Source organism: Caretta caretta, chromosome 7 (assembly GCF_965140235.1).
Source record: "Caretta caretta isolate rCarCar2 chromosome 7, rCarCar1.hap1, whole genome shotgun sequence".
Lineage (NCBI taxonomy): Eukaryota > Metazoa > Chordata > Testudines > Cheloniidae > Caretta > Caretta caretta.
Genome location: NC_134212.1, coordinates 125286643 through 125312696, shown reverse-complemented (window position 1 = coordinate 125312696; position 26054 = coordinate 125286643). Strand labels below are relative to the sequence as shown.

General features: G+C 47.0%; 1 protein-coding gene across 4 annotated transcripts in view; it reads left to right on the top strand.

The window, feature by feature from the left end:
- The window catches only part of ARHGAP19 (Rho GTPase activating protein 19), a 62102-nt gene that overhangs the window by 19122 nt on the left and 16926 nt on the right, over nt 1–26054 (top strand). For 2 of the 4 annotated variants that reach the window (XM_075131123.1, XM_048857283.2), the window contains exons 2-3: nt 11459–11724; nt 25968–26048. In XM_075131123.1, the coding sequence (XP_074987224.1) occupies nt 11459–11724; nt 25968–26048 (347 nt within the window). Of the gene's footprint in view, nt 1–2618; nt 2738–11458; nt 11725–25967; nt 26049–26054 lie in introns of those variants that run through there. The other 2 variants (XM_048857285.2, XM_048857284.2) reach the window with 2 other exon arrangements.

Genomic DNA, 26054 nt, shown 5'->3' with positions numbered 1-26054 from the left:
AGGGAGAATGGATATGTCCCACCTACACACAGTTCACGGAACAGCAGCAAAGGGGAGACGGGCATTTGCTCAAACATGTCCTTTCTATTTTCTGCCTTGTTTGTAATTAGGATTTCTTTCCTCTTCCCTTTTATAGATTACTCATCACCATGGTATCTGAGTGCCTTTCATCATCTCAGAGTACACAATAAAGGAACAAATGGCTTGTTTTCCTTTCCCGCTCCCCTCCCCCTAATTAGCCCAAGGTTTTGTTATTCTAGAGAAAGCTAGGACAAAACAGTGGGCACTAATTTTGCTCATAAGATTCACGGTGAGCCTAGCACCTTCTGGGAGCGAGTCTCACGATCATGGACAAGTTGCAGGAAAAGCTATCAGGCACACAAGTCTCACTCTAGGGGTAACAGTGCCATTATTTCAGTGGAGTGCAGCTGTTGTCAGAGGTCACAATCATGCAGGATGAATTGATCCCTTGTGTAGCTTGAGTCAATCTATGGAGGTCTTTGAAGATCAGGACTAAAGTGAGACCTCAGCTAGCAAACTATGGTTAACTGAGTTTGTGGAAAGAAATTTTGGGAAGCAAACAAATGGGATAATATAATAAAGGAAGTGAATGGCAAATGTCTCCAGGAAAGAGACAGGCTGTGTGACTGAGAATTGCCGTTATAGTGGGATACACGAGAAGTAAGTTCTGTTGACTTAATGGAGTTACATGAGTGTAAAATCTGTGTTTGTGAAGTTAGAAGCAACCCCAGACAATGTAAAGCCAGAGCAGAACGTCAACCTAGGTAAATCAGGAGTTAAGAGTGAGAGGAACCATTTGCGAGCAGTGATGGAAGGCATGGAGCACAGACCTTCCTGGCTGGGAGAGTGGTAAAAACTGGGAGGCTGGAAGGCCAGAAGTAAGTTAACCACTTGAGTGCTACCTGATGTACCTGGCAGATGGGGAAAAGTTCATCTCCAGTGCTATGCTGCGTGCCTCCTACCTAGGTTCTCAGTGAAGTGCCAACGTTCCATCAGAGTCATTGCACAGTGGGAATGCCCTAACGTTCAGCAGTAAAAGGGTTAACGTTTATGACACAATTAGGCAGAAAATGGAAGAAAGACTCCACGTTTAACAGTAAATTAGAAATGTTTAGAACATAGAAGACAAAGGCTAATGAAGGAAATGGTGAGTTCATTAGGAGATATCAAGGGTTGAGGGAGATGCAGGAAATACTAAATAGAAAAATGTAATGGGTTCTTTGCCTGGGTCCTCACAAAGGAAGATGGGGACACAGATGCCACAAAGGCATATTTTTCTTCAGGAAGAAAGAAAAAATATTACAGAAAACTGAGATTGTGCCAGAACAAGAATCAAGGAACAAGAATGGCCGGAGCCAAATTTCCAGGGTCAGACAGGATTCATCCCAGATTTTTTTTTTTTTTTTTTTTTGGGGGGGGGGGGGGGAAGAGAAGAGGGACAGAAAAAAATGGAGGAACCTGTAGTGGAATGATGTGAAAAGCATTATCTTCTAGTCCTTTGGTACTTAAATGTATCTCCTCTATTTAAGAGAGGATTTAGGGAAGCTCTAATGAACATTTGATATGGAGACATTAGAAATTACTCTCTAATTTACATTGGGCATTAACATTGTTAACAAAATTAATATTGAATTAACACAATTAACATTTCTGAGACTGAAAGCAGGACTAAAATCCCTTTAAATTAGGGCTGTCAAGCGATTAAAAATATTAAGCGCGATTAATCGCACTGTTAAACAATAATAGAATAGCATTTATATATTTTTGAATGTCGTCTACATTTTCAAATATATTGATTTCAATTACAACACAGAATACAAAGTGTACAGTGCTCACTTTATATTTATTTTTGATTACAAGTATTTGCACTGTATAAAAAAAAAAGAGATAGTATTTTTCAATTCACCTCATACAAGTACTTTAGTGCAATCTCTTTATCATGAAAGTTGAACTTACAAATGTAGAATTATGTACAAAAAACCTGCATTCAAAAATAAAACAATGTAAAATTTTAGAGCCATTCAGTCCTACTTCTTGTTCAGGCAATCGCTCAGACAAACTAGTGTAACAAGTGTCTTTGTAAGTGGCGAACCGTGGCCACTGGGAGTTGCAGGCGGCCGTGCCTGTGGACGGTCAATGTAAACAAACTGTCTCGTACCCCGCCAGCAGATTACCATGACGGGCTGCATGCGGCCCGCAGGTTGCCCATCGTTGGTCCAAAGATATGTCTTTAGCACGATTGAGAGACATGGTGACGGCTCTGTAATCACTACAAAATGGAACCATGCTTCATCCCAGACAGTGGACCTGGTGACATGGCTTCACTTGTCATATAGATGGGTTAAACTGGGGCCCATTTGGTAGGTTCCTGTGAGTTACATTACTTAAGCCCAAAGTGTCCCTAATTCAAAGCCCTAGTTTCCATGCAGATGAAATTGGTTGCCATGAGACTCCAGCTACACTGGCCTTTGGGAAGTGACATAATCAGTTTATCCAGCTTTTCTTTTCAGTTTTGTCTCTGCGTGACGGCTGATGCCCAGTGTGTGCCAAGGGGGCCCTTCAGACCCAATAATGCACCCTTGTGTCTTGTAGCATGCGTGGAATTTGCACAGGCTGTGCTGGGGCAGGCGGGTGTCTTTGTTGTTGGAAACAAGGAGCAAGTTCTTTTCTCGGTGTCTTTGCTCCCAATGCCTCTCCAAAAGCTCTCAGCATTCATGTAAGAGATTTGGTTTTCTATCTATTTTTGCTTTAGGCATTATTGAATTTACTGAAACTAACCTCTGGAATATGCATGGTGATCCTGTCGGTTGCTCTAGGTTGGCGAGTTATTTGATTTTAGTGCAGTGGGGTTTCTCTCTGTGAATCTAGAGATGTAATTAGCAGTGGAGGGAGCAGATAGTTTGTGCTTCTTGATGTAGCTGTTAGAGAGTATTTGCATATCTACTGTGTGGGGAACAAAAACTGCTAGTGAGTGAATAACAGAGGATCATTGCGGGCAAGGTAGCTGGGTCTAAATATTAAACCACCTCATAAGAATGGCCAGACTGGGTCAGATCAATGGTCCAGCTAGCCCAGCGTCCTGTCTTCCAACAGTGGCCAGTGCCAGACGCTTCAGAGGGAATGAACAAAACAGGACATTTGAGTGATCTATCCCCTGTCATCCAGTCCCATCTTTTGGTAGCCAGAGATTTAAGGACACCCAGAGAGTGGGTTTGCATCTCTGACCATCTTGGCTAATACCAATTGATGGATCTATCCTCCATTAGCTTATCTAATTCTTTTTTGAACTTGCTTATACTTTCAGTCTTTAACATCCCTTGGTAATGAGTTCCCCAGGTTGACTGTGCGTTGTGTGAAGAAGTACTTCCTTATGTTTGTTTTTAAACCTGCTGCCTGTTAATTTCATTGGTTGATTCCCAGTTCTTGTGTTATGTGAAGGGGTAAATAACACTTTTTCTCCACATCAGTCATTATTTTATAGACCACTATCATATCCCCCATCAGTCGTCTCTTTTTCCAATTTAACAGTCCCAATCTTTTAAATCTCTCCTCCTATGGAAGCTGTTCCATACCCTGATCATTTTTGTTGCCCTTCTCTGTACTTTTTCCAATTCTAATATATTTTTTGAGATGGGGCAACCAGAACTGCATGCAGTATTCAAGATGTGGGCGTACCATGGATTTATATAGTGGCATTATGACATTTTCTGTCTTATTATCTATCTTTTTCCTAATGAGTCCTACCATTCTCTTAGCTTTTTTGACAGCCGCTGCACATTGAGCAGATGTTTTCAGAGAACTATCCATGATGATTCCAAGATCTCTTTCTTAAGTGGGAACAGCTAATTTAGATCCCACCATTTCGTATGTATAGTTGGGATTATGTTTTCCAATGTGCATTACTTTGCATTTATCAACATTGAATTTCCTCTGCCATCTTGTTGCCCAGTCACCTAGTTTTGTAAGATCCCTTTGTAACTCTTCACAGTCAGCAAGAGGACTTGTGTTGGATCAAAGTGGGTTGTTACAGATTTCAGGACGGAGCCCTGGCTCCACATTGTTGGGAAGAATTGGCACTTGTGTATGTTTTTAAATGCATCCGATGAAGTGAGCTGTAGCTCATGAAAGCTTATGCTCAAATAAATTGGTTAGTGTCTAAGGTGCCACAAGTCCTCCTTTTCTTTTTGTAACAATGTGAGTATTGGGAGATCAATCAGCAGGTGTCTTTGGCAGTTGGTACTGCATTGCTCCATTTTGGTCTTAAGTCCTTAGGTGCAACAAACGGCTGAGAAACCCATCAGGTGATACTGGAATCAGTAGCATGCTGCCTAGGCTACCCTATAGGATGCAGCTGTGAACCCCTCATAGCTTGTTACTCTGAGATGATTCTGCCAGTCTCATCTGCCTTGCATCCTTTCAGTCTCCAGCATTTTCTCAAAATAGCCCTCATCACGCCTGTATAGTAGTGACAGCAGGAGGGTTTCTGCTGGGACTCTCACTCAGCACAAATTGTAGAGTGCTGGCTGCAAGTCCATGGTTTACAGTGATTCCAGCAAGTACTTTCCACTGTGGAGTCTAAGTCCCAAGTTCTCTTGTCACTTATTCTGGTCACGTATCCTAGAAATGACACCACAGTCCTTCAAGTGCTTGCTCATGTCGATTCCATTCTAGGTGTGTGCGGTCATCAGAGATTTTTGCCTCTAGTGGTATTTGTAGGGCTGGCTGTGATGCCCCCTTGAGTGCCGTGCTCATGTGCTGGTATATCAGGCCGGCCAGCCCTACGCCCTCTCAGTTCTTTCTTACTGCCCGTGGCCGTTAGTCGGAGCGCCTTTCCTTGCTTAGCAAGGGCTAGCAGTTTTCGTCTTCAGACTTTGTGCCTTTGGGCCTTGTAAATAGTTAATTTTTTAATAGCTGATGTTCAGCAGCTGTTACATGTTCATAGTTGTTAGTAGAGTCCCAGTCGGCACTTTGCCCTGGACGCGGCATGCCTCAGTCTCCCACATTTAATCCCTGCGCAGACTGTAACAGGTCTATGCCTGTGAGTGACCCCTACAGCAGCTGTCTCAAGTTCTTGGAGGAGGCATGTATTAAAGACAAGTGCCGTATTTGTAAGAACTTTCAGCTCAGCACGCAGAAGGAGCGGGTATTTGATTACGGGCTCTCCTCATGGAGTCCACCCTCCGTCTGGCCTCTGAGCTGTCCCGGCAGGATTTGCTGAGCACCTCTGCATCGGTGTGAAGTGCACTTCCAGCACCGACTTCAGCCCAGCACTGTTCCCCATTGACTGTGCCTAAAAAGAAGGCGAGGAAGTATGACTCCCTGGTGCCAGGAAAGAAAAGCCAGGTTTCATCGGGCAAAGGACCCACTTCAGGCCGCCTGTCTACCCCGGAGCCACGCAGTCGGCCTTCTCCCGTCGGAGCTGTTATCCCCATGAAAGGTCCTCCGATTCCTGTGAGTGGTATCAGACCAACACTCCTGCCGATACCAATGCCCTTGCGTGCTCACCCACCGCCGAGAGAGCAAAGGCCTCCACCCGCGCCGCCAACACAGCAAGTGCCGCAGATTTCGGCTAAGGCTAAAGCTCCTCAGGGAGTGGTGGAGTGCTGCCAATCCCCGGAGACAATGACGTGCTCTCCACCTCCACGCTGCAGGTCACTGGAGCCACCTCCCAGATCATCTGGGGCTCACCCTCGGTCACCGGCACCACAACTGCAGTCCCCCGTCGTCTTGATGTGGATTGCCTAGAGTAACAGCCATGTTAGTCTGTATTCGCAAAAAGAAAAGGAGTACTTGTGGCACCTTAGAGACTAACCAATTTATTTGAGCATAAGCTTTCGTGAGCTACAGCTCACTTCATTGGATGCATACTGATGAAGTGAGCTGTAGCTCATGAAAGCTTATGCGCAAATAAATTGGTTAGTCTCTAAGGTGCCACAAGTACTCCTTTTCTTTTTGCCTAGAGGGAGGCGCCGGTCTCCTTACTTCCGGTACCAGTCACCCTCCTGCCAGTTGCTTTCTCAATGGTGATCCTGGTTGCCCACACCATGGGAACACTCTCCATCCCATCTCCGGTCCCCCCGGCTCCGACATCAGTCCCCTCGTTCCGGCACCAGTCTCCAATGACAGCGGTCTCTAAACAGACCCAGGCGTTCATGGCCCCACCATAGTCTCCGGAAGGCAGTTCCTCCGGCACGGAAGGGAGAGTTAGCCCGTCGCCTAGACCCCAACGGCGTGAATGGGTGCCCGAGGCTGCATCGGTGCAGTAGCAGCCCAGCCAGTGGCCTTGTTGGAACACGTGGGGAGTGCCGGTCATGGCAATGCCTCCTTCGCTCCGCTTGTCTGCCGCCGCCTTGGAGCAGCAGGTGATGGCACTGACAGCACCAGGTTCAGTGTGAGAGGTGTGCCCGGAGGCAGAGGAGGCAGTACCCACTCCTAAGAGTTTGATACTCTGGTGGAGGAGGGCACTGCGATGGCCAGTTGCTCCTTCCAAATGGCATAGGATTCGGCGGTCTCAGCAGTCAGGGTGGTAGCATCCGTGGTGGTAATGAGGTGCAACTCCTGGCTTCAGACCACCGGACTCTCCCAGGAGATGTAGACTTCCATGCAAGACCTCCCGTTTGATGGGAACATTCTCTTTTCTGACCAGACGGATGTGAGACTCCATGGGCTGAAAGACACCAGGTCCACCTTTTGCTCACTGGGCATGCAATCGCCACAGTCATTGCGCAAGAGGTTCCAGCCACCTCCACCACCAAGGTCAGCCTTGCCTGGGGTCTGTGAGAAGGAGGGAGAGAGACACTGGGTTTGGTTGTCACTGCCTTTCCACCTCCCGCTCCCCTGAGCATCCTGGCCCGGCAAAGCATTCCGGAAGCCAGAAGTGAGCGCGCAAGGCCCCAGTCAATCCCCTCGGCTCCACTGTTTTCTTTCCTCAACTACCTTCATCCCTACCATTCGTCCTGGTTGCGGGTCACCTTGGACTGCTGGGTACTGGACATAGTATCTCAGGGCTGTACCCTGCTGATGTATGCCTTCCCCCCAGTGCCATTGGTTCACAGGGTCCTTGTGAAAGTCAAGCAAGACAGAGCAAAGACTATCCTAGAGGCCCCCGCATGGCCTTGCCAGCACTGGTTCGGCATGTTGCTGAGCCTTTCGGCAGCTGCCCTGCTACACCTGCCACTTCGGCCAGATCTGCTGTCCCAGAACCGCGGCAGTCTGTTGCACCCGAACCTGGCAATGCTGCACTTGATGGCTTGGCTACTGTGTGGCTAAGCACAGACGAACGGGTATGCTCGACCCATGTTCAGCAGGTCTTGCTAGGCAGCAGGAAACCCTCCAGCAGGGCGACCTATCTGGCAAAGTGGAAAAGGTTCACATGTTGGACCTTGGGGTGTCATATTCGGGCCTCGGAGGCCCAGTTGCAGGATATCCTGGATTATTTGCTGCACCTCAAGCTCTAATGCTTGTCCATCTCTTCGATCAAGGTCCACCTGGCTGCCATTTCAGCGTTCCATCCTCCATTCTAAGGCAGGTCTATCTTCGCTCACCGTATGACGGCGTGGTTTTTGAAGGGTCTGAAGCGGCTCTATCCACACATCTCGGGGCCTGAATCTTGTGCTGTCAAGGCTCATGGGATCTCCCTTTGAGCCTTTGGCTTCCTGCTCTCTCCTGGAAGGTTTCATTCTTGGTCGCGATAACGTCAGCCCATAGGGTGTCTGAGATCAGGCCTTGGAGCCACCGTGTACGATTATCTATAAGGGCAAGGTTCAGCTGTGCCCACACCTGGCATTTCTGCCCAAGGTTATTTCCCAATTTCATACTGGCCAGGACATATACTTACCAGTCTTCATTCCAAAGCCTCATGCGTTAGATGAGGAACGCAGGCTACACACCCTGGACACCTGGAGGGCACAGGCTTTCTACATAGATAGAACGAAGCCACTTCATAAGTGAATGCAGTTGTTCGTTGCAGTGGCAGACAGGATGAAGGGTTGCCCAATGCCTGCTCAGAGGATCTCGTCCTGGATCACGGGTTCCAGCCTGTATCCGCCAGTGATCATGATGGCACGCTCAACTAGGGCACAGGCATCATTGGCAGCCTTCCTGGCACAGGTACCGAGCCAAGAGATCTGTCGAGATGCTACCTGGTCGTCCGTTCACACGTTCGCGTCTCATTATGCTCTGACCCAGCAAGCTTGAGACGATGCTAGCTTTGGCAGAGCAGTGCTGCAAGACTGTGAACTCTGAGCCCACCTCCATTGATGCTGCTTGTGCGTCGCCTAGAATGGAATCAGCATAAGCAAGCACTCAAAGAAGAAAAAACGGTTACCTACCTTTTATAACTGTTGTTCTTCGAGATGTGTTGCTAATGTCCATTCCATTATCTGCCCTCTTGCCCCTCTGTCGGGGTTGTCAGGAAGAAGGAACCGAGATGCTGTAGGGCTGGTGGCACCTGATATACCAGTGGCTGAGAGCACACTCATGGGGGCGCCATGGCCAACCCTATGGATATCGCTAAGGCAAAAATCTCCGATGACCACACACGTGGGCGCGCGCACACGTACAATGGAATGGACATGAGCAACACATCTCAAAGAACAACAGTTACGAAAAGGTGGGTAACCGTTTTTTCTGCCTTTTAGGTGAAAGACGCTGTAACGAAGCGGCCTTTGGCAGGAAACTACTGAGAGTATCCATTCAGGACAAATTGCTTAGAGCAGGGCAGTTACAGCCCAAGCCTGGGGTTCCTTTACTAGCTGAGGCACACAAACCAGCCAAACAGAGAGGACTTTGGTTTTGCCCCACTGGCTAACCAGAAGTCATACATACAATTCCCGTAGACACTCCAGTTTCTCGGTATCACCACCAGCACTGTTCCTTATGGGGATGAATGGTTATGAAAACCAATACCCCAGTAAAAGAAAAAAGGTTCTCCTGATCCCAAAGGACCGAGCCCCAAACCCCGGTCAATATACCAGTCAGATTTTACCCACAAATCAAGCTGTTTCCCATCCTTTAGAATCTAAAATCTAAAGGTTTATTTATAAAAAGAAAGAAATATAAATGAGACTTAAAACTGGTTAAATGGAATCAAATAGATACAACAACTGCAAAGTTCTTCGTTCAGGCTTGAAGGAACAAATATGGACACTGTGTAAAATCAAGCACATGGGTTTATTACGTACAGTGCTGACGGAGTGTCACCTCGCTTATTAGGCTCAGAGACACGGCCAAACAATTGATTACAATGGATTATATGCATTTTCCATGGGTGGAGGGAGATGATGGGGTAGGCAGTCCCAAACCCCTGGATAGGTCTAGCAGCAAGACCAGATAAGCACAGTAGCCAATGGTCAAAAGGTTACATAATGTCTCCGGCCATGGTTTCAGGTTAACACATGACACTTAATTAGTACACAGGTGTTTTCCATTAAACAATATATAAAGTGTGTTAGTATAAAATATATATGTTAAATTCTGATTTGGGATCCATAGATAATGAAGTAGCTCCCTTGATTGTCCAACACGTACACATCTAGGAGTTAAAGCAAAAGGACAAACAAAAAGTATATAGCAATAAAGGTTGTCTTTTAATTATTCATTTGTGTTTCTAAGGCAGGTACTGGCAATGGCTTGGAGGAGAGGCGCACATCTGTGAGCGGGAGGATATCATATCTCATACTGATATGTTTGAACCTCTTCCATAAACTTAAGGCTGGTGTGTAAGAAGGCACCTCTTCTACAGAAGAAACAGGGCCCCTTTCATTCCCATGGTCTGTTCTCAACTTTGAGATAAAGCCCGCAATTATAATTTCCACCTGGCTTCTTGCTGACCAAGCTTATCTTAGCAAAAAGCAAGGTTGTCCTTTGTTTGTTCTGCTTCTCAGCTAATATTGTTCACTATTTGCTAGGCCTCTGTCTTCTTGACCAAACTCTGGATTTTGGGCCTGTAAGAAGAGTTGACACAGTCTATATATCAGGTTGTAACATAAACAACATAGGGATTTTAGCCGTTCAAGGCTTGTTTCAGGCTTGATGGGATTACTGCTGATTTAAACCAGTTAAGTGTCTGTAGTACAAACATCCCAGCTTGGCTTGGTCGCTCAGTCCTTTGTTCAGAGCTTCAGTGTCAAGTATCGTCCCTCCAGAGGTCAGAAGGAGGGTTGAAGACAAAATGGAGAAGATGCAGCTGCCTTTTATAGTCTCTTGCCATGCGGCCTGTGCGCCTTTGTTCCAAACACAAGCTGCCCAGCACATGGCTTGCAAGCCTTAGAGTGCTGTCCATAGGCGTGTCTCTGCATGCCTCGCTGAGTCAGAAGGTGTGTCTGCCTTCTCTCAATGGGTCAGTTATATAACTGATGGTTCTCAATGGGCCAGCAAGCAGACTAGGCAGTACTGATGCCAAACTGTCTGGGGTGTCACCCAGAAGCATAGCACAAGTTTGAAATACAGACAGTATAGAGCCAATACTTATCACTTTAAATACAAAATGATACATGCATCCAGATCGCATAATCATAACCAGCAAATCATAACCTTTTCATAGACACCTTACTTGATCTCCTTTGTACAAAATTTGGTGCCACTATAGGACCTTGGTTGCAACAATGATCTGTACGGTCACAGTTCATGTCAATAACGTCACCGATGCGTATAGTTGTTCACATAGTTATTGAAGCTCACAAATAACAGGGAGACAATAGATTGTCGGTTGAGGTTGCCTTTCTATGTGTAGCATGGGACTTTTTTCTGTCTTCTCCATTAATTGCTATTTGTAATTATTGGTTTACAGCAGCTAGTGGAGAATCCAGTCCCAGGGTTTAGTCCCTAATCTTGATCTGAGTACACTTGGGGCCCATAGTTTCTGTGGGCCTTTCTTTGTATTAAAGATAAAGGTAGCTGCAGGCTACATTGTAGCATTCTGTGTGTGGCTGTGCTTTTGTTACCTGGTATACATTCTTTGGGGATATGCTCACTGTCACAAGTGATAGTTGCTCTGGTAATGGGACTAGAGCCTTCAGGTTTAAAGTTTAGTTAATGATTAAAATAGCTGCTTTTGAGGCTTTTTCCCTTTCTCTGAGATTTCTACCCTGAGGCATTTAGTGATCTGAAATCTTCCTGGCAAGGTTTATTAGACAGAGTTGTGAGACACTTGTACAGTTTTGTGCATCTTGTCTTGGCTACAGTTGTTAATTATAATGTTAACAAACAAAACCAAGAAGAGCTGTTGTCCCAGCTTGGCTGAAGCTGCGCGCGGTGTGGATTAATAGCAGGCGTTGGACAGGCGGTGGTTTTGAAGAACACACTGGCAGCTCCAGTGCGAGTAGGTGTCTTTTCCAGAGTGAGGTCGCTCAGGAGGCCTGTGATCTGGGGGGACACTGGCTGTACGAGAGAATTCTGGAGGAAATGTTTTACAACCTGTCTTCTTTTTCTTTCCCAGTGATGCCATCTGCAGGTTTGTCATCTGCAATGACTCCTCCCTCCATGGGCAAACAGTCATCTTCAACCCTGACTTCTTTGTGGAGAAGTTGCGGCATGAGAAGCCTGAAGTCTTCACAGAGCTAGTGGTCAGCAACATCACCAGGCTCATCGACCTGCCGGGAGCAGAGCTGGCCCAGCTGATGGGGGAGGAGGACCCCAAGCTGCCTGGTGGCATTGGCACAACCTCTGGATTCTTTCGGTCCCTAATGTCTCTGAAGCGTAAAGGTAGGCACTATGCTCTGCCTGGCAGCTGTCTCCATGGTTTGATGTGGACCACTGTGGTCCTGAATCAGATTCCATTAGCTATACCACATACCATACTCTCTCTCTAAGCACTCTTGGGAGCCAGGCGTGTTGCATATGTTCCTTGTTGCATCCACCTGTTGTGTCACCTCTTCTATTTAGATTGTAAGCTCTTCAGGACAGTGCTTGTCTCTCTGTGTTTATTCATTGCCTGGTACCCTGGGGCTGTAATCCCAGACTAGGGCCCCCAGCATGAAGGAAGGAGCCAAACCAAGAGTGAATCTAATTAGCAGTGAATCCAAGGTAGCCCCCTCTTTTGTTTCTGCTTGATTTGTGGTGTCTGACCCCAGGGGTAGCTGCAGGGAGATCTCTGCACCCGTTCTCGTCATTCCCAAAGGATCAGCCTTTCTCAGGGAAGTCTTATTGAGTATTCAGATTCCTGTCGCTCCCCCAAAGCCCTGTGAGAAGGCAGCCCCATTGTGCCAGAGTCAGAACAAACATGTGTGAAGAAATGCTCCCTGCCCTGAAGAGCGGACAGTTGGAGAATGAATGAGGTCAGTCTATAACCAGATGGGTTATATCAAACTTGGACAGGTCTATGCAATCAGTCAAATTGAAGATAACTGGCTCTGTGGATGAGGGGAAAGCAGTGGACGTGGTGTCTCCCACAGCAGACACGGTCTCCCACAGTATTCTTGCCAGCAAGTTAAAGAAGTATGGGCTGGATGAATGGACTATAAGGTGGATAGAAAGCTGGCTAGATTGTCGGGCTCAACGGGTAGTGATCAATGGCTCCATGTCTAGTTGGCAGCCGGTATCAAGTGGAGTGCCCCAAGGGTCGGTTCTGGGGCCGGTTTTGTTCAACAACTTCATTAATGATCTAGATGATAGGATGGATTGCACCCTCAGCAAGTTTGCGGATGACACTAAGCTGAGGGGAGAGGTAGATACGCTGGAGGGTAGGGATAGGATACAGAGGGACCTAGACAAATTGGAGGATTGGGCCAAAAGAAATCTGATGAGGTTCAACAAGGACAAGTGCAGAGTCCTGCACTTAGGACAGAAGAATCCCATGCACTTCTACAGACTAGGGACCGAGTGGCTAGGCAGCAGTTCTGCAGGGTAAGGCTGGCTCCCGGAGTCAAGGTTTGGAGTGACCTAGCAGATCACTGGTCTGGATAACACCAGGAGAACGTCACAATGGCAGTCTGAGAACAAGGTCATTGCCTGCACCTTGCTCCAAGAAGCCCTTGATGTGGCTGATTCGGCCACCCACACCATGGCCTCTGGGGTAGCCATGAGGAGGAGCTCCTGGCTGCAAGTCTCAGGGCTCCCATATGACATCAGGCAGACTATACAGGACCTCCCTTTTGAGGTTTCCGGCCCTCTTTTCAGAAAAGACTGATTCACGGCTTCATAGCCTCAAGAATTCAAGGGCCACCCTCAAGTCCCTGGGTCTGCATGCTCTGGCTACACAATGGAGGCACTTTAAGCCGCAACCCACGACTCATTTTTACCACCCACAAAACGGGCAGGATTTTTCTTGGAGGCATAATAGAAACAACAGAAAGAGGCCTCCCCCTTCATTAGCTCTGGGCTTGCAAAACAGTCCTCAGGCCAGAAGCAGAACTTTTGAAGGTGTGCCTGGGGGCGACACACCAGTCTGGACTCTGGATCCATTCCCCCCTTACCTTCTTGTGCCGACTGTCCTGCGTGGGCCCAAATGACATTGGATCGCTGGATACTCTATACGGTACAAAGGGGATACTCTCTCCAGTTCTCCCTCCCTTCCACCCCTCTTCAGGAACCCTTCTTACGAGCAACTCCTCACACAGGACGTGCACACTCCTAACGCTGGGGACAGTGGAAGAGATTCCTCAGGAGCTGAAGGGCAGGGGATTCTATTCCCAGTATTTCCTAATACCGAAAGCCAAATGCGGCCTCAGGCCCACCCTAGACCTGCAAGAGCTCAACAAGTTCATAAAGAAACTGAAGTTTTGCATTGTCTCTTTAGCCTCCATTATCCCTTGGATCCAGGGGACTGGTACGCTGCCCTTGACTTGAAGGATGCTTACTTTCATATTTCAATAACGCCGTCTCACAGAAGGTACCTGAGGTTCGTGGTGAACCACAATCATCATCAGTTCACAGTCCATCCATTCGGCCTGTCAGCAGCTCCTTGAATGTTTACTAAGAGCATGGCAGTTGTGGCTGCGTTCCTATGCAAGCATCAGGTGCAGGGATTCCCATACCTCGACAACTGGCTAATCAAGGGCCACTCCAGGGCGCAAGTGGAGGTGCAAGTGAGCTTCATAAGGGCTACTTTTGACAACGTGGGCCTTCTACTGAATGTACAGAAGTCAACCCTATCCCCCGTTCAGTGGACAGAGTTCATAGGGGCAGTGTTGGACTCTACACAGACGAGGGCGTACCTCCCGGAGTCACATTTCCGGTCCCTGTGCGACATCATACGAAGTCGTAGGCAGTTCCCTACCACCACAGCAAGGAATTGCCTAAAGCTTCTGGGCCACATGGTTGCTTGTACCTGTGTAGCATAGCATACCAGACTGAGACTCTGACCTCTTCAGGCATGGCTGGCTTCGGTGTATCGTTCTATTTGGGATAGTCTAGACAAAATCATCACTTTACCTCGACCGGTCCTCGAGTCCCTTCTATGGTGGCTCGACGTGTAGGCAGTGTGTGTGGGTGTCCCCTTCGTCAGACCACAGCCATCCCTTTCGCTAGTGACAGACACGTCGGCATTGGGTTGGGGCGCGCACCTGGGAGACCGCAGGACTCAGGGCCTCTGGTCCCAAGCGGAGCTCTCATTTCACATCAATAAGGACAAGGTTCAACTTAGACCACATCCAGCTTTTCTTCCTAAAGTTGTCTCCCAGTTTCATGTTAACCAGGATATCTTCCAGTTTTCTACCTTAAGCCACACGCAGGCAGCAAGGAGCAAAAACTTCACTCGTTAGACGTTCGCTGGGCGTTAGGCTTCTATATCAAGCAGATGAAACCGTTCTGGAAGTCCATTCAGCTGTTTGTCGCAGTAGCAGACGGAATGAAAGGGCTTCTAGTCTCCGCCCAATCGTAGCATGCCCAGATACAGGATGTGATCCATGCCGAAATTCTTTGGGCAAAGATACCTGCCCCTCCGCTTACAGCATACTCCACAAGGACATTCCTGGCCCAGGTTCCGACCCAGGAAATCTGCAGAGCTGTGACGTGGTCCTCAGTCCACACTTTTACCTTGCATTACACCATTACCCAGCAGGCTAGAAATAATGCAGCCTTTGGCAGAGCAGTGCTATAGTCAGCAAACCTTTGAGCTCCGACCCCGCCTCCAAAATGTAGGCTTGGTAGTCACCTAATTGGAATTGACATGAGCAATCAGTCAAAGAAGAAAAACCGGTTACCTACCTTTCCAATACCCACAAAGCTACCCCTCTGTCAAAGCAAACCTCCAAGAAGGAACTGAGGTGGTGGCGGGTTGGCAGAGCCCTATTTTTGGCGCCACAGAGGCGTGACTCCAGGGGATGCCTGGACCGACCCGATGGGTACTGCTAGGGGAAAAACCTTCTGGCTGCCATGCACGCGGCGCATGCACACCTAATTGGAATGGATGTGAGCAACATATCTTGAGGAACAACAGTTACGAAAGGTAGGCAACCATTTTTTTTAATGGCTTTCAGAACTGATGTCTCCACCAGCCCAGGTTCTATTAAGAATAGCCCGGAGAAGTTGACCTTTCTTGATACAATCTAGAAGTGTTTTCACAGTTATGCATCGCATCCATACTACAGCTGTTTTGGCAGGTGTTTCAGAGCTGCAATTCTAGGCTAGAGGGGAATTCTCTCTTAATGTTAAGATATCTAGCCTTTCCCTTTTTTAATCTCTCCGACGGAAGCTGTTCCATCCCCTCATCATCTTTGTTGCCCATCTCCATATCTGTTCCATTTCTAATCTATCTTCTTTGAGATAGGGCGACCAGAACGGCAGTATTCAAGGTGTGGGCGTACCAGAGATTTATACAGCGGCATTATGATATTTTCTGTTTTATTATTTATCCCTTTCCTAATGATTTCTAACATTCTGTTAGGGTTTTTTTGACTGACACTGCACACTGAGCAGATGTTTTCAGCGAACTATCCACAATGATGCCAAGATCTCTTTCTTGAATGGTAACAGCTGATTTAGACCCCATCATTTTGCATGTACAGTTAGGATCATGTTTTCCAGTGTGCATTACTTTGCACTTATACACTTAGCCCTGGTCTACGCTACGAGTTTAGGTCAAATTTAGCAGCATTAGGTCGATTTAACCCTGCACACGTCCACATGACGAAGCCATTTTTGTCCATTTAAAGGCTCTTAAAATCAATTTTTGTACTCCTCCCCGACAAGGGGATTTGTGCTAAAATTGACATCGTTGGGTCGAATTTGGGGTAGTTGGGGTAGTGTGGATGCAATTTGATGGTACTGACCTCTGGGAGCTATCCCAGAGTGCTCCATTATGACCACTCTGACAGCACTTTCAACTTAGATGCACTAGTCAGGTACACAGGAAAAGCCCCGGGAACTTTTGAATTTAATTTCCTGTTTGGCCAGCGTGGTGAGCTCATCAGCACAGGTGACCATGCAGTCCCAGAATCGCAAAAGAGTTTCAGCATAGACCGAATGGGAGGTACTGGATCTGATCGCTGTATGGGGAGACGAATCCGTGCCATCAGAACTCCGTTCCAAAAGACGTAATGCCAATATATATGCCAAAATCTCCAAGGGCAAATGCGAGGTGTTTACAATGCTCACAACTGCAGTGGTGATCGGAGTGGACTCCTGCTTGCAAAGCTATGGCGTATGCGCGGGCAATCCAGGAAAAAGGGCGAGAAATGATTGTCTGCCATTGCTTTCACTGAGGGAGGGAGGGAGGGAATGGTCACTGACGACATGTACCCAAAACTACCTGCCGCTATCTTGTCCGTCATCTCAATTTTTTTTAATTAATAAAGAAAGAATGCATGGTTTCAAAACAGTAGTTACTTTATTTCGAAGGGGGGGAGGGTGGTTGGCTTACAGAGAATTAAAATCAACAAAGGGGGTGGGTTTGCATCAAGGAGAAAAACACACAACTGTCACATTGTAGCCTGGCCAGTCATGAAACTGGTTTTCAAAGTCTCTGTGATGCGCCGCGTGCCTTGCTGTGCTCTTCTAATCAGTGTCTGGCTCCTCAAAATCAGACACCAAGCTATTTGCCTCAAACTCCCACCCCGCCATAAACTTACTCTTACACCCCCCCTTACTCTCACAGATAATATGGAGCACACAGCAAGCAGCAATAACAATGGGAATATTGGTTTCGCTGAGGTCTGACCAACAGCGCCAGCGAGCTTTTAAACGTCCAAAGGCACATTTTACCACCATTCTGCACTTGCTCAGACGATAGCAGAGTTGCAGCGGAAGAGGTGGAGCGAGCAAAACACCATTGATGAGGACAGCTAGCAGTCCTACTGTACTGTCTACTGCAGAGTTGCAGCAGATCAGGAGAGCAGAGTTGCAGCAGAAGCGGTGGAGCGAGCAAAACACTATTGATGAGGACAGCTAGCAGTCCTACTGTCCTGTCTGCTGCAGAGTTTCAGCAGAAGCGGTGGAGCCATTCACCACTGATGCGAAGGCACCCAGGAGCTGCTGCTGTGTGGCCAAGGCAAAAGAGCAAGAGCCCTGGAGCTGTTACGTGCTTCGCATGTGCGGCTGCAGGATTCCTTCACCAGCGACAAAGGACAGGAATATGATGCACCTAAAATCTAAAAAGGCCCGCACATTTCCCAGAGTCACTATGCTTGATAACAGACCGTCAATGATTGCATTGGCTATTTGGATCACAGCAGCCCCCACAGTAGACTTGCCCGCAACAGCAGTGGTGACGGTGAGCTGAGCGGGCTCCCGCTTGCAGTGCTATGGTGTCTGCGCAGTTAACTCAGGAGAAAAGCCACAAAATGATTGTCTGCTGTTGCTTTCACGGAGGGAGGGAGCGGCGACTGATGATGTACCCAAAACCACCTGCGACAACGTTTTTGCCCCATCAGGCATTGGGAGCTTAACCCAGAATTCCAATGGGCGGTAGAGACTGTGGGAACTGTGGGATAGCTACCCACAGTGTACCGCTCTGAAAGTCGACCCTAGCCACGGTACTGTGGACGCACTCCGCCAACTCAATGCGCTTAGTGGGGACGAACACAATCGACTGTATAAAACTGCTTCCTAAAAAATAGACTTCTATAAAATCGACCTAATTTCATAGTGTAAACATACCCTTATTTAAGTGCCTAAGAATGGGATCATAGAATCATAGAATATTAGGGTTGGAAGAGACCTCAGGAGGTCATCTAGTCATATTTTGTCTCCTCCAAGGACTCCAAATTTTTAATCTTCCGTCCCCCACCTAAAGTTCTCTGGTGGTGGATATGGTGAACAAGTAGGGTAAGCAACACTACTCCGGAGTCTACTCCATATGACAAAGACCAAAAGCACTTAGACCACTTTGCATGGAAGTCCTATTCATCAATGACCCTATAATTTTGGATTTCAAACTATCAGGCGGTCATGGCTAAATATAATTTCACAAACTATAATAAGTTTCTGGTCTTTATTGATCATCTTGAGGAACAGAGGAAACAATTTCTGGACATCATAATGGAGGGTCAGTTGTTAGCCAGGATGTCTCCAAGTGTCCTTGGATGCTGCAGACACTGGTGCCAGATCCATCTCTGTGGCGGTAGTTATGAGCAGTGCATCATGGTTCCAGCTCTCAGGGTTCCCAAGCATGGTTCAGAACACTGTTGAGGACCTCCCCTTCAATGGTTGAAAGTCGTTCTCAGAAGCCATGGACAACTCTCTTCAAATGCTAAAAGATTCCAGGGCCATGTTAAGATCTCTGGGTATGTATACTCCTACGAATAAAAAATGATTTAATAGGTCACAAACTGCCTAGAGATCTTGCCCTGCTCTGTTCTCTGGGTTTGAGAGATCTACTGAATCCCCAAGGAAAAGACTTAAGTTCCAGAGGAAGAGGGCTGCTCATCCTCCTTCCACAAGTACCCAGTCATCATAGAAACAACAGTTTTGACACGACAGTTGAGGGTTCAAATCCTCCCACGCCTCTAGTTCAGCAACTGCAACCCTTTGCCCACCTCCCCCTTTTTCCATTTCCAACATGCTTGAAGACAGATCACTACAGATAAGGGGGTTATAGAGATCATAACATTAGACTACACCATCCGCTTTACATCCCTCCCTTCCACCCCCTTTCCCTGTCCCTATTTAGGGACCTTGCTCGAGCTTTTTCTGAGGCAAGAAATAGACTCTCTCTTTTGTTTAGGAGCAATCGTGCTGGTACTAAAATCTCACAAAGGAAAGGGGTTCTATTTGATGTATTTCCTTGTGCGAAAGAAGGACAGAGGGTAGAGACTGATTTTGGATCTAACTCTACTAAACAATTCGTAAAGTTTCAAAAGTTCAGGATGGTGACTCTGGCAGCTATAATCGCTTCACTAGAGGTAAGAGAATGGTTTTTAGCCCTCAACCTATAAGATGCCTATTTCCATATAGCAATACATTCATCTCATAGAAAATACATACGCCTTAGGAACGTTTTCAATACAAAGTACTTCCCTTCGGACTCTCCTAAGCCCCAAGGGTGTTCTCAAAGGTCCTAGTGGTAGAGGCCATTTACCTTCGTCGGGTGGCAATTTTAGTCTTCCGGTATCCTGAGGCCTGGCTGCTTAGGGGCTGATCTTACAAAGCAGTACTGTCATCAACTCAGGTGGCCCTTTCTCTTTGCCAGGAATTGGGTGTTCTGCTCAGTGTAAGAAAATCCACATTAACCCCGGTACAAAGAATATAGTTCATAGGGGCATGCTAGGATTTGTTGACAGGGCCTACCTTCTCTCGGACAGATTCATAGCTTTATCAAGTCTAATAAGACCATTCAAGGGAGTCTTTGAACCTCAGTAAAGAACTGTCTACAGCTCTTGGGTCATATGGTAGCTTGCACCTTTGTGACCAGTGATGCAAGACTACGCCTTGGTTGCTTTCAGGGCTGGCTCGGAACAATCTATTCATCAACCAGAGAGAGTTTGGACAAGCAAGTAGCTGTTCCCCTTCATGTAAAGCATTTCCAAGGGTGGTTGAAAAATCAACTCAGCGTCAGTGCAGGCATTCCTTTCATCTACCCAACTCCAACAACAACAGTGACAACTGATGCATCTCTGTTGGGATGGGGAACTCGCCTGAATACCCTCATGGCTCAGGGCAAATGGTCACCTCCGGAAACCAGTCTCCCCATTAACCTCTTGGAACTCAGGACAGTCAGGAATGCTTGCCTTCATTTCTTACCCCTCATTAGGGGCAAATCCATCGGGCTCGTGACGGACAATATGGCCTGCATGTTCTGTGTCAGCAAACAAGAAGAAGCAAGATTCCCCTCCCTGTGCACCAAAGCAATAATGTTGTGAATCTGGTGTATAGCCCATCAGATCCAAATTTCAGCCATCTACCTCCCTGGTGTTGAGAACCCCAAGGCTGATACTCTCAGCAGGTGCTTCTCCCAGGATTAGGAATGGGAGCTGGACTCTCAAATTCTCCATGGTATATTCCAAAATTGGGGACTTCCAAAAATGAACCTCTGCTCTAACTCCAGGACAAGAAATGTCATTTGTTGTGCTCAAGTAGAGGTCTAGGCCGTCACTCTCTGGGGAACGCCTTTCTCCTATCTTGGATGAAGGGACTATTTTGTGCATTTCCTCCAACACTGCTAGTATTGAGAGTGATACACAAGATCAGACTCAACAAAGTCAGAGTTATCCTTAAAGTACTGATCTGGCCGAGACAAGCTTGGTATCCTGACCTGCTTCACCTATGCGTCCACCCGATGATCAAGCTTCTGATCATTCGTGTGGAAAAATTGGAAAGAGTCCAGCAGAGGGCAACAAAAATTATTAGGGGACTGGAACACATGACTTATGAGGAGAGGCTGAGAGAACTGGGATTGTTTAATCTGCGGAAGAGAAGAATGAGGGGGGATTTGATAGCTGCTTTCAACTACCTGAAAGGGAGTTCCAAAGAGGATGGATCTAGATTGTTCTCAGTGGTAGCAGATGACAGAACGAGGAGTAATGGTCTCAAGTTGCAGTGGGGGAGGTTTAGGTTGGATATTAGGAAAAACTTTTTGACTAGGAGGGTGGTGAAACACTGGAATGCGTTACCTAGGGAGGTGGTGGAATCTCCTTCCTTAGAAGTTTTTAAGGTCAGGCTTGACAAAGCCCTGGCTGGGATGATTTAGTTGGGGATTGGTCCTGCTTTGAGCAGGGGGTTGGACTAGATGACCTCCTGAGGTCCCTTCCAACCCTGATATTCATAGAATCATAATCATATTCTATGATTCTATGATTCCTCAGCTCTTCCAAGATCCAGATCATTTACTTCACCCCAACCTAGGGGTCCTTCGCATCAGAGCATGGTTCCTCGATGGTTCGTGGGATTAGAATCTACCTGCTCTGTGAAAGTACAAGTGTTACTCAACAGTAGGAAGTAAAACTGAATTACTTACCTGCAGAAGTGGAACAGATTCAGCCACTGTTGTCAACACCACTGGCTTGTGTCTGAATCTTCATCACTTTCAGCTATCCTGGACTTACCTGTTGGACCTAAAGAAACCAGGGTCATCAATTAGCTCGATTAAGGTTCACTTGGCTACAGTATCAGCTTTTCATCCTCCAGTAGAAGGGTTTTCTATATTTGCTCACCTATATCTTCAAGGTTTATTAAGGGTTTGGGGAACCTCTACGCTCAAGTTAAGGATCACTACTGCAACTTGGGACCTCAGACTAGTACTTAGATATCTCATGAGACTTGCCCAGTGTTCCAAGACTTATTCAAAATCAGCATTAGCAGTCCAGAGTGCTCGCTGGCCAGCTATTTAAACCTCTTGATTGCAGCTCTTGAGCTGCACCTGCACTCAAATATCAAACTTGAGTAGCTGCCTTTTAAAATCCTTCTTAGTTACTGTTGGAATGGAAAGTATTTCCTCATTCATCATGATCTTCTATGAATATATCAGCTGGCTTTTTCCCAAAAACAGAACAGAAATATTTATTGAATGCTTGTGCCATTCTTTCATTATTCAATACCATTGTTAGGATTTCTTTTGCTCCTAATATACTTTTAAAAGCCCTCCTTCTTATCGTTCTGAACTCTGCTGGCCATAGGTTTTTCCTTGTGTCTTTTTGATTCCCTTTTCAATTTTCTACCTTTCCTATCTTCCAATTTATATTCATTACTATCAACCTCTCCTTTTTTCCATTTGTTTATATATTGTTTTTTTTAAATGTATACTTGCTTTCACTTCACCTTTAACTCAAATTTGTTTGTAGCCTCTTTGTCAGTGGTTGCTTTTTGAACATGTAATAAAATGTTCTTAGAGAGTGCCCAGTTATTCACATTCACATTCTTTAATTTTTTCCTCCCAGTTGATTTGGCTCAATTGTTTTCAGCATTGTGAAATTGTCCCTTTTAAAGCACCAAGAGTGTGTGTGTGTGTGTTTATTTATTTCTATTTACTGGTTAAGACTTTTTTCTGTTTGCACATTGTAAATGTGATCAAGTCATGATCACTTGCACCTAAGCAACCACTAACTTTTAGTTCTGTGATCAATTCCCTTTGATCTATTAGACTGTCCTTGTTCACTAAGGATCTGATCCAGTTGCTGCGATAGCCAGTGGGCATTGGATCAGGCCCTTGGAGAACAGAGCATTCTTGTTATCTGTACGTGGTATTTCTCTGATGAACAAGGTTATTCACCAGCAACTCTCCCTTTGTTTGAAATTCTAGGCAGATTTCTGTCCTGTCTGTTGTTGACACTGTTCCACACTGGAAAGTCTCTCTTCAGATAGGAACAGTTTTCTGTCTTGGTTAAGCAAGAGGGTTAGGGTTGAATATGCTTCTCATCTCATATCATATCATAGAATCATAGAATATAAGGGTTGGAAGGGACCCCAGAAGGTCATCTAGTCCAACCCCCTGCTCGAAGCAGGACCAATTCCCAGTTAAATCATCCCAGCCAGGGCTTTGTCAAGCCTGACCTTAAAAACCTCTAAGGAAGGAGATTCTACCACCTCCCTAGGTAACGCATTCCAGTGTTTCACCACCCTCTTAGTGAAAAAGTTTTTCCTAATATCCAATCTAAACCTCCCCCACTGCAGCTTGAGACCATTACTCCTCGTTCTGTCATCTGCTACCATTGAGAACAGTCTAGAGCCATCCTCTTTGGAACCCCCTTTCAGGTAGTTGAAAGCAGCTATCAAATCCCCCCTCATTCTTCTCTTCTGCAGGCTAAACAATCCCAGCTCCCTCAGCCTCTCCTCATAACTCATGTGTTCCAGACCCCTAATCATTTTTGTTGCCCTTCGCTGGACTCTCTCCAATTTATCCACATCCTTCTTGAAGTGTGGGGCCCAAAACTGGACACAGTACTCCAGATGAGGCCTCACCAATGTCGAATAGAGGGGAACGATCACGTCCCTCGATCTGCTCGCTATGCCCCTACTTATACATCCCAAAATGCCATTGGCCTTCTTGGCAACAAGGGCACACTGCTGACTCATATCCAGCTTCTCGTCCACTGTCACCCCTAGGTCCTTTTCTGCAGAACTGCTGCCTAGCCATTCGGTCCCTAGTCTGTAGCTGTGCATTGGGTTCTTCCGTCCTAAGTGCAGGACCCTGCACTTATCCTTATTGAACCTCATCAGATTTCTTTTGGCCCAATCCTCCAATTTGTCTAGGTCCTTCTGTATCCTATCCCTCCCCTCCAGCGTATCTACCACTCCTCCCAGTTTAGTATCATCCGCAAATTTGCTGAGAGTGCAATCCACACCATCCTCCAGATCATTAATGAAGATATTGAACAAAACCGGCCTCAGGACCGACCCTTGGGGCACTCCACTTGATACCGGCTGCCAACTAGACATGGAGCCATTGATAACTACCCGTTGAGCCCGACAATCTAGCCAGCTTTCTACCCACCTTGTAGTGCATTCATCCAGCCCATACTTCCTTAACTTGCTGACAAGAATACTGTGGGAGACCGTGTCAAAAGCTTTGCTAAAGTCAAGAAACAATACATCCACTGCTTTCCCTTCATCCACAGAACCAGTAATCTCATCATAGAAGGCGATTAGATTAGTCAGGCATGACCTTCCCTTGGTGAATCCATGCTGGCTGTTCCTGATCACTTTCCTCTCATGCAAGTGCTTCAGGATTGATTCTTTGAGGACCTGCTCCATGATTTTTCCAGGGACTGAAGTGAGGCTGACTGGCCTGTAGTTCCCAGGATCCTCCTTCTTCCCTTTTTTAAAGATTGGCACTACATTAGCCTTTTTCCAGTCATCCGGGACTTCCCCGGTTCGCCACGAGTTTTCAAAGATAATGGCCAATGGCTCTGCAATCACAGCCGCCAGTTCCTTCAGCACTCTCGGATGCAACTCGTCCGGCCCCATGGACTTGTGCACGTCCAGCTTTTCTAAATAGTCCCTAACCACCTCTATCTCCACAGAGGGCTGTCCATCTCTTCCCCATTTTGTGATGCCCAGCGTAGCAGTCTGGGAGCTGACCTTGTTAGTGAAAACAGAGGCAAAAAAAGCATTGAGTACATTAGCTTTTTCCACATCCTCTGTCACTAGTTTGCCTCCCTCATTCAGTAAGGGGCCCACACATTCCTTGGCTTTCTTCTTGTTGCCAACATACCTGAAGAAACCCTTCTTGTTACTCTTGACATCTCTGGCTAGCTGCAGCTCCAGGTGCGACTTGGCCCTCCTGATAACATTCCTACATGCCCGAGCAATATTTTTATACTCTTCCCTGGTCATATGTCCAACCTTCCACTTCTTGTAAGCTTCTTTTTTATGCTTTTTTAAGCTTTCTTTTTAACCCTAATCTAACACTTTCCTTCCATCCAGGCATCTCCCTGTTCAGCCTGTGCACATCATTTTTGCTCTGGTATTCGTGAGCCTGAGTTGCTGAGCGGAGGCTTGGGTGCTCAGGCTGGCATCTTGCACCTGCATTTTGGCTGGTGCCCCCAAGTGATGTAAGCAAACCCCAAGTGAGTGAGATGAGAGTCTCACTGTGATCATTGTGGAGACGCCACCCCTCCATATGGACCTACCTCCGAGCTCCCCATTTCTCCTGGTGATTTCCTTGTCTGCCTTTTGGCACTTTTCACTTCTGTTTACACACGCAGGAGAGCAGTTGGGGCAGGAGGCAAGGATTAATTTTATTTTGGCCACCCTGAAATGGAGCTTATAGAATGCCAGCAATGGGAGTTCTCCAGTCAGGCCACAGCTGCCCTCACCTTCAGTATTTGTTCCTTTGCCCCCCACCTCTCACGACTGCCCCCTGCACCTGCACCAGCCTTGCTTTCCCCAGGCACCCAGCAACATTCTCCTCTTCACTGTCAAATCAGCCACCCTGGGGAGTTGCTTACAAAATGAGAGTCCCTTGACAACGGTGCTTTAACGGGGCTTTAGCACTGGGGCACAGCCTGGGGGCATGGTGAAAATGGTTTGGTCCCATCCGCGCTGCGTTTGGGGACTGCTGTATTGTAACTGAGTCCCAAAGGGTTATTGAGCTGACAGTGTCGAGTTAAACAAGCCACAGTTGGGCCTTCTCTAGTCCCCTGCTTACCTGCATTAAAGCTCCACGTGGAAGCTCAGAATTGGAGAGGAAGCTGTGTTTTGTTTAACTTTCCTGCTCCAGGAGGGAGCCTGCTCCCAATGGGTCTGGTCTGTAGCTAACACATCCTGTAAGGTTGAAGTGTCCCTGGTCTGACATGGCTTTCCTTAGGGGGGTTCAGTAATATGTTTTATTTAGAACATTGGTGAGAATCTGCAGTTGCATTGATATAAACAGCAAATTGATGAAAGCCCCTTGGAACGCAGCCATTGCAAGGTAAAAGTATTTGGGGGTGCTTGTGATGTCAGAGGAGTAGGGTTCTCCTCTGACCTTTACCCCAACTCTCTTGGCCACTAGTTTCCCAGCAACAGAACCCCCTGCTGGAAATCCTGGTCTCACAGTAGACAAATGCCTGCTAAGCTCTGTGGCTCCTGCGCCCAGAGGTGCCATGCCTGAGTTGCTCCTGTCCCATGTGTGCTGACTGGATTGCTTTGTTCCCCAGATAAAGGGATGGTGTTTGGCTCCCCGCTGACCGAGGAGGGCATCGCCCAGGTCTCGCAGCTCATCGAATACCTGCACAAGCGTAAGT